General features: G+C 63.2%; 1 protein-coding gene across 1 annotated transcript in view; it reads left to right on the top strand.

The window, feature by feature from the left end:
• The window catches only part of MYT1 (myelin transcription factor 1), a 45000-nt gene that overhangs the window by 11708 nt on the left and 24581 nt on the right, over positions 1–8711 (top strand). The window contains exons 4-7 of the mRNA XM_007462268.1: positions 3669–3731; positions 4471–4718; positions 6204–6968; positions 8092–8226. Coding sequence (XP_007462330.1) covers positions 3669–3731; positions 4471–4718; positions 6204–6968; positions 8092–8226 — 1211 coding nt within the window. The remainder of the gene's footprint in view (positions 1–3668; positions 3732–4470; positions 4719–6203; positions 6969–8091; positions 8227–8711) is intronic.

Below are 8711 nucleotides of genomic sequence, written 5' to 3'. Positions count from 1 at the left end.
GAGCGGAATCACACACCCTCCTGTTCAAAGGCCAGTCCTGGCTGCAGGGCTGGAGGGTGAGTGGGGCACAGCAGCCAAGCCAGGCCCCTGGAGTTGCATGGAGCACAGTGGTCAGCTCCCTGGAGGGTAGGGGCCTGCGGGTGGGCCAGTGGAGGACACCCCGCGTGACGCTCAGAGGGGCCGCGGGCCACAGGGTGCAGAGCAGGTCCCCCGGGGGAGGTGCTGCTTCCCTTGGGCTATGTGACGCTCGCCTGGGGACATCCTGGGGACAACGAGGGAGCGGGGGCTGGGCACAGGACTTGAGTTTTGGGAGCAGGTGACGTAGCGGAGGAGACTGGAAAGGCAAAGGCAGAGGGCTGGGTTTCTCTTGAAACTGTGAAGCAAAAATGCCCCAGGATAGATTTACTTTGAAATATTCTAAGAGCGGACTTGACCAGTGTAAGTAAGGGGATTGTGTGAGCATCTGGATTTTGTGCAGCGTCATCGATCTCTTGGTCTCACCCTGTTTACATGGTAATAGTGAGGCCCGCGTGCAATTTCACGGAGAAACTGGGGAGAGATGCAGTGACGTGTTCTAGCAACCATGTCCTCAGCAATTCTTCCCGTCTCTGAGAATCGATGCTTAGAGGAAAATCCACGTGGAACGTGCCACTCACGCCTGAGTTCACAACCGTTTGTTGGCCACGAACCACCCGTGGGGCAGGATCCCTGAGGCGCTGTGATTGTGCGCTCACCCCGCGGGAAGGGGCAGGTGCTGCAAGCCCGACTCCTGCCCCCAGCACGTGGGGGGCTGTGGTTGGTCCCGGCGGGGCCTTCGCAGTGGGCGCCAGCACAGGCAGAGCGACCCTGGAGCAGGCTTGCCGCTGGGATGTCAAAGGAACCCCTTCGGAATCACTTGACGGGAGGACGGGTCACAGGGAAGCCGTACCCGCAGGACTCACTCTGTGGGCGAGGGACTTGCACCCTGTGGACCCAGAATCTGTGGCCCACCGCCCCCAGCGGCCCTTTGCCCAGCTCAGAGGCTCCGGGAGCCGCTTGCCGGCGAGTGGCGGTTGCTAGGAAACGAGCTGAGGAGCCGGTGGGCCTGGACCTAGCAGGACGCTCCTCCCACCCGGAGCCCCTTCAGCTCTTGCTCCCACTTGAAGCCGAGTCCCTGAGAGGAAACAAGCGGGTCTGGTGGCCTTTCCCTTCGCGCAGCGAAGAGCCAGCAGACTCCCCCCGCCCCCGGTCTCCATGGGGCCCATCTGCTGTCCCCGCTGTGGGAGGTGGCTCATGCAGGGAAGGTGGGTGCCGCCCTCTCTGTGGAAGGGAGTGGGTGGACCCCTCTTGGAGCATCCTTGGGACGTCTCCCAGTCCCGGGAAGGACGCCTGTCTGCCACGCCCGCGCCCCAGTCCCCAGACCGCCTGTCCTCACCTGAGGGCCTCCTCTTGAGCCACTGGCCAGCTGCTGCCAAGGCGACAGAAGGGAGTGGGGAGCCCTCTACCTGCCTCCACGGGGCCAGAGGGAAGCCAGTCCCTTCCAGGGGCTCCCGCTGGGGCACGGCTCCTCCCGGCCTCCGCCGTGGCCTGAGAGCTACTGTTTATGTCCAGATCCTCAGATCCCTCTGAGCCATCGCCAGCACCCCGCTCAGGCTGACGGCAGGCAGGCCCTCTGCCCACCTCCCTGTCTCTGCCACACTCAGGGCCATGCTGTGGAATCGGGGGAGGGCTTGGCCGGGTCTCCCTCTTTCTGCATGCTGGGGAGGGGCTCCAGAGGCCTGGAAGCAGAGCTGGCGCCTCACCCTGCCCTTTGGCCCCGAGCACACAGAGGGCATCCTACCAGCACTGGGGCTGCCCATAGGGTGACCTGCTGGCACTGAGCCCCTGGGGCCCCGGCTGGGTCTCAGGTCGCTTTCAACGGGTACCCTCTCTGCGAGCACACGGGGGGAAGGGGGCCTTCAGATTCCTCTCCCGGAGTGGCCCTGGCAGCTCTGCCCATGGGGCGCATGCCCGGCCCACTGCCCTTGGAGGGGCCCCCCCAGGGCTGGAGGCCAGGTGCTTCTGAACTGGTGGGCGGAGGTGTGGCTCGGAGCAGGTGACGTGTTTGGGGGCAGTGCCAGTGCCACAGCAGCTGGCACCTAATTGCCTGACTGACTCAGTGATTAATCGACTAATTGGGACCCTCAGTTTCAAATCCCCAATAACAAGGAGCTTTTGTGAAGAGTCTCAAAGCTAGTTCTTAAGAAAGTGGCAGCAAGTGTGGGGCATAGATTTGAGAGTGAGAGGCCTCGGGCAGCAGTAAGTCCTGTCTGTCTGGAAAGGGAGCGCCACAAAGTTCGCGTGTTTCCCCCCCATCCTCCCCTTTCCTCTCTTCTTTTATTAAACACCAGGAGACGAGCCACGGTGGTCTCATCATGGCGGGCTGAAGGGTGCGTCACCCTCAGAGACGCCGGCTCCTGCAAGGGCCGCCGTTGCGCTGGGGGGCGCGACCCTGCCTCCATGGGCTGTTCTGTTTCTTGCTGATCCGTCAGCGAGTGTGGCCTGCCGGCCCGTGGGACCCCACAGTCCTCTGTAGTCAGGTCCCTGATCAATCAGATTAGACACATCAGTGTGTCTGGACAGAGGTCCAGAGTGGTGCCCCTTTCTGAGCCTCAGGAGCCCACTGGTGTCGGTGGGTCCCCACGGCCTTCCTTCCCAGGCTCTGGGAGAGCCTGCTCGGAGGTGGGGGGCTCAGACCCTGTGACGACAAGGTTGTCCCTTCTTGCATGGGGGCACCTTGTGGTGATACCTCCCGGGAGGGGCTCGGGCTCTCCCTGTCCCCACCACGGGTTCTCCGTCTCAAAAGCCCACAGGACCCTGACCTCAAGCCCCACACAGGCCCCTTGCTGCCCTGGGGAGCTGACTCCTGGGGAAGTGGGTTGGGTGGTCTGTGCCCGTGACTGGAAGTTTCCAGAGCTTCCCACCGTCTGGTTCTGTGGGGAGACAGATGATGGTGAAGAGAGAGGAACTCCTGGAGCTGTAAGAGGCCAGGCTTCACCCCACCGAGGCCTCACGCAGCTCCTGGGTCATCGGCCCTCCTGGCTTCACCTCCCTTCATGGGAAGCTGGGATCACACCAGGCTGCAAGTTCTGGAGTGGGGTCCTTGCTGCCTCCTCCAGCCGGGGTCCTGTGCTTGGGTCAAAGCTGCACCTTTGCAGAGTTGTTCCTGCCGGGGGTGTCGGCGGTGTGCCAGCGAGGGGCACGCCTGGCAGGGCCTCGCAGCATCTCGAAGGCCACGGAGGATCCCCGTGTTTGTGCTTTGCCCTTGGGCCACAGCTTCAGGTGCCGGTTCTGGGGGCACCCTGGAGCTTCCTTGTTCCCAGCCTCCGGAAGCCTGGTGGTGGTTTGCCTGCAGTGGGAAAGACTCACTGTGGAAAAAGGAAGTCGTCCAGCCTTGATTTCATACACACAGATCTTTAATTAAACACTCTCATAAAATTGTAATGAGCCATTCATTTATATAAATGGGGGTGAGTTATTTCATTAATTTTTTGCAAACTGCAAGCAGCCATTCTGAGATGAACTGTTTGGAGACAGTCTTCTGCTTCCCCGGGTGAGGGTCTGGGGTGGGCCCCGAGATTCGGACCCTCTCCCCATGCCCCACGGGGCGCCCCCCCCCAGGTGACCACCCCTGCTTGTCTCCCCCCCAGCTGTCCCACTCCCGGATGCACGGGCTCGGGACATATCCGGGGCAAGTACTCCAGGCACCGAAGGTAAGGAGGCTGGAGGGCCCTGGACAGGGTTCTTGGGAAAGAGGTTGGGCTGCTGGGGGCTGGGGCTCCTCTGCTGCTCTGGGACCCTTTGTGGGGTCTAGAACCTTCCACCCCTGCTCTTGGCTGCCGAGCTGCGGTGGCCTCCCACGTGACCCTCTTACTGGGAGGCCGAGCGCGGCTGTGGCGTGCCTTTCCGGTGTCTCCCCTTTGGGGCTGCTGTGAGGCCGGAGGAGTCAGTGCGGGAGAGCCCAGAGCAGAGCCGGCACACGCCGGGTGGCTGTTCTCACTGCTGTCCTCCCCGGGGGAGGGGGCCCCTGACTGCGGTGCCAGGCTCAGGAGGTGGGTGAGGGTGTGAAGGGTCTGGAGGTGAAGGAGGAAGGGCCTGGGCACTCCTGACGACCACCCTGGGGGCGGTGGGCACGGAGCAGAGCAGCCTGGGCCGGCACCCACCCCCGGCCATCCCGGGGGGAATGACTGTGGCGTGGACAGGGCCGTTGAGGTTAGGCCTTCCCAGAGAAGCAGGAAGTGAAATTTCAAACACAATCGGGCCCTTTTTAATGCGGACAAGTTACTGTAAAAGTTTGAACACATCAACCTGCCAGTCTTGAGTTTGGGGCATTGGCGGAGGGGTGGTGATGAGATGCAAAGGGAAGTTTTCAGGACAGGGAAAGCGCTGCAGAGGGTCAAGGCCGGGGGCCCGGGAGGTGCTGACAGGGTGGCCCGGCCTCCTCCCTCCCAGTTTACTGAGCTGCCCTCTGGCCAAGAAGAGGAAGCTGGGGGCCGCCGAGGCCGAGCACCTGGGGTCCAAGCGGAAGGTGCACCCCCTGAAGCTGGCTCTGGACGAGGGCTACGGCGTGGACAGCGACAGCAGCGAGGATGCCGAGGTGAAGGGCGCCTCTGTTTCTGATGAATCGGAAGGAACTGCGGAGGAGGCCGGGGCTGAGGCGTCAGGACAGGAGGAGATTCATGGGCCCGAGCCGGCTGAAGGTGCTTTGTTGCTCTCTCTCCCCTGAATAAAGGCGCTTAGTGTGGCCCCTCGCAGCCTGTGAGCAGGCGGGGCTCCCGCGAGCGAGGAAGCCCTGCTGAGAACAAGCGCCTCTTGTCTGACGTTTGCAAGGCTTCCTGGGGGAGGGGCTGGCGCTTGGGGCTCGGGGGGCCCAGAGGCTCATCTGTATGTGAGCATTGTGGACCTGGATGTGTGTCTGTGTGTGTGAGAGACGGTCGGACAGATGGATGTGGCTGTGCGTCTGTGTGGCGGGGTCTCAGATAGACCCGCCCCACTTGGCCTCAGGAGAGCCACCTGCAGCGGGGGCAAGGGGTCTGCTTGGCATTAGGGGAGATGGTGCGGGTGTTCAGAGAAGCTGGGCCGGGCAGGGGGAACTGAGGGGGTCTCCCTGCTGGCACCTTCTTTCCTGCGGGGCCCCCAGCCCTTGGCAAACACTAGTGCGAAGGTGGGACACGTCCATGTCCCGAGACCCTGGCTGACTGTAGGGTCCTGGGGATGTGGCTGAGGCCTGAGGCCCAAACCCCCCAACACCTCCAAGCTTCTGGTGCTCTCACCTCTCAGGGCCTGAGGTGGATTTTTATTTCATTTTGGAGCCACTCCAAGGAGGGTCCTCATACCCGCCTCCCTCCTGGCGACCCGGCTCTGCCTGAGAGGGTGCAGGGCCAGGGGACTCTCGCTTGCTGGGTTTCTTATAAAGGAGGGAGTTTGGCGCTCAGGCATCGGCCCTGGCTCGGCCCCTCCTAGAGTGGGAGGACGTGGGCTGGCTGCTGTGCCCTGGGGGGGTGGGTCCTTGTCGATGATCCCAGGGGACCTGGGTGTGGTGAGCACCCACTGCGTCTTAGCCATGGCAATTAAAAGACATAAACTGTAAAAACAGCTTTTGCTGTTTCTCAGTTATGAAACAATTTTTAAAAATCTGATCCATTCTTTTTTTGTTGTTTTTTTTTTTCGCGTACGCGGGGCCTCTCACTGCTGTGGCCTCTCCCGTTGTGGAGCACAGGCTCCGGACGCGCACGCTCAGCGGCCGTGGCTCACGGGCCCAGCTGCTCCGCGGCACGTGGGATCCTCTCTGACCGGGGCACGAACCCGCGTCCCCCTGCATCGGCAGGCGGACTCTCAACCACTGCGCCACCGGGGAAGCCCTGATCCATTCTTTAAGCTCCATTTTATGAAATGTAGATTCGCCTGATTTAAGAAAGTACACACAACAGGGAGGACCGTTAATCAAAAATATCAGAGTAATTCTCAGCTTCAAAATACAGCGGTGATTTCTCCCTCCACCTCCCGACATAAGTTTACTGTGATCTCCAGATCTGGGCAGAGGGGCTGACAAAAACGGCCACCCCGAGCCCATTTCTGGGGGTTTGGTGTCCCCCAGCGGCAGTGGGGCAGGCTGGAGGAGCCCCGCCTGGAGACCTGTCCTCTGTTCCCCGTGTACCTCCCACACAGTTTCTGATTTTGTGCAGGAAGGAGCCCCGCCAGGGCTCGTTTCGGATCCAGTCCCGTCAGCAGCCTCACGGGCCCCTCCAAGGGCAGCTACAGCAGCTATCAGGAGATCATTGCAACCTCTCTCCTAAATTTGGGCCAAATCGCCGAAGAGACACTGGTCGGGGAAGACTCGGACCAGGGGGCCAAGCGGGGCGCCGGCATCGTGCGCCTGGTTCGGGAGGAGGCTGAGGAGGGAGCCGCCAGCGACGAGGGGGAGAAGGCTGTCTTCATTCAGCCGGAGGACGCAGAGGAGGCGCTCGAAGTCACCAGTGAGCGCTGCCAGGAGCGGCGTCCCCAGTCCCTGGAGGGTGTGGCCAGCGAGGAGTCCAGCAAGCAGAGGGCGGCCCTGGGCACTGAGCGGGGGGAGGCCCCGCCGGACGCGATCTGCCAGGAGCAGGCCCCCCCCGCCCCCCGCCCGGAGGCCTCTGAGCCCCGGCGCCCGGCGCCGCCCAGCCCCAGGCCCGCGTACTCCGTCCTCGTGGAAGTGCGCTCTGACGACAAGGGCAAGGACGAGGACTCGAGGTCCCAGAAGTCCACAGTCACGGATGAGTCGGAGATGTACGACATGATGACCCGTGGGAACCTGGGCCTCCTGGAGCAGGCCATCGCCCTGAAGGCCGAGCAGGTGCGGGCCGTCCGCGAGCCAGGATGCCCACCCGCCGAGCAAGGCCCGCTGGGCCCGGGCGAGCCGGGGAAGGCGGCGAGGCCCCTGGACGCCGCCCGGAAGAGCTACTGCAGCAAAGGTAGGCTGGGCACCTGGGCACCTGGCCCTGCCCCTCCCCCTCCCAGGGGTGCGCAGTCCCGGGCCCATGGGCGAGTCCTGAGGCCTTTACAGGCTGGGGGGCACGGGCGGGGGGAGGTGGTGTGGGACAGACAGAAGCGGCCTGTGGTCGGTGAGGCAGGTGGCCAGGCCGGGAGCACTGAGCAGTGCAGAGCAGGCCCGAGCCACGGAGGACAGTGGGACTGGTTCTCAGGGACCGAATGACGCTGAGGTGCACACGCCGTACAAGCCCTGGACAGAGAGGCTGGCGACAGCGGGCACAGGAAGGCGGTGCCCGGGAGAGGCTTGTGAGCCCCTTGGGGTGGCCCTGCCTGCGCGGTGGTCAGAGGACAACTTCCTTCCATTTAAAGCACGCAGAGCCCGCCAGGGCCCTGCCCTCCCTGGGGTGGGCTTTCTGAGCATGTCTGTCACTTCTGCACCGTGGCTTCCCTACCAACGGGGACGGGTGGCTCCGCTGGAAGTTTCTCTGGGGCACGGGCTGTGCTCTGGGGACCGTGTGTGTCCTGAGAGGCATTCGCTTCTGCCCCACACTGTGCCCCACACTGGAGGCGGCCTCTCTGGGCCTGCAGAGGGTCTACGAGGTCAGTAACTGAGATTTGGGGTCAAATTTCTGCCCAGGCCTTTATTAGCTGCTTTGGGTAAGTTACTCAGCCCCTCGGTCCCCGTTACTGTCAAATACAAAGGACGTGTCCTGGCAGAGACCTTGTCACACAGCTTTACCTCTCTGTGCAGAGGCCTGGCTCCCAGCCCGAAGCTAGTGGCCCTCGCATGACATTAGCAGGACAGGGCAGAATGTGCCAGCCGCCATCCGGGGGGGGGCCCCCCCTAAAGCCTTGCGGGTCCCGCCGTATGTGGCTTGCCGCAAGCTGTGGGGAGCTTTTCCAGGCAGACGGCCAGCGCGGGCGGTCTCTCCAGGGTCCCCGTGCTGTCCAGCCACGGTCCCTCTTGGGCTCCTGGGCAGTCTGGTCGCTCTCCTCTCTGGACAGCCAGAGTGAAGGATGGTGAGCTGCCCTGCCGCCTCCCTGCTCACCACCCCCCACCCAGCTTCCTGGCTGCCCTCTGACTGATAGGCCTTGTGTGTTTAGATCCCTCAAGAGCTGAGAAGCGTGAGATCAAGTGTCCGACACCAGGCTGCGACGGCACCGGCCACGTCACTGGGCTGTACCCGCACCACCGCAGCCTGTCTGGCTGCCCCCACAAGGACAGGATCCCCCCGGAGAGTGAGTGGCTCTGCACGGCTCAGGCCGCCTCTGGTGTTTGGATGGTGTCCACATAGAGGAGTGGCCACCCAGGACCCTGTCCCTCTGGACTGGCACGTCCAGAAGCCCAAACTTGGGCCCTACAAGCGTGGCGACATGGAGCACGCCCAGTTATTCACCTTGAAACGGCAGCCTGGGTCAGGGCCCCTGGAAACCGGCCACAGACACGGGCACACAGGCGGGGAGGCCGGACCCTGGAGCTGGGGAGGGGCCGCTGTCTGTGTTCTGAGGGCTCAGGAGAAAAGCTGTCCTTGCTTCTAGGCAGGGGCAGCAATCGTGACCATTAAGTTTAGAGGAGGGAGGTTTTAAGGTTTCTGCCTCAGGGAGGCCCGGGCCGCTGTGAGAGGGGGCGTGGCCTGACTGAGCCGGGGGTGTGGGGGTGTGGGGGTGTGGGGGGTGTGTGTGCGTGTGTGGTGGGGGTGGGGGTGGGTCCTGGGGCTCCTGCA

Source organism: Lipotes vexillifer, unplaced genomic scaffold (assembly GCF_000442215.2).
Source record: "Lipotes vexillifer unplaced genomic scaffold, Lipotes_vexillifer_v1.1 scaffold1798, whole genome shotgun sequence".
Classification (NCBI taxonomy): Eukaryota; Metazoa; Chordata; class Mammalia; order Artiodactyla; family Lipotidae; genus Lipotes; species Lipotes vexillifer.
The sequence above is the reverse complement of the archived record's forward strand: the minus strand, read 5'-3'. Positions and strand labels throughout refer to the sequence as shown.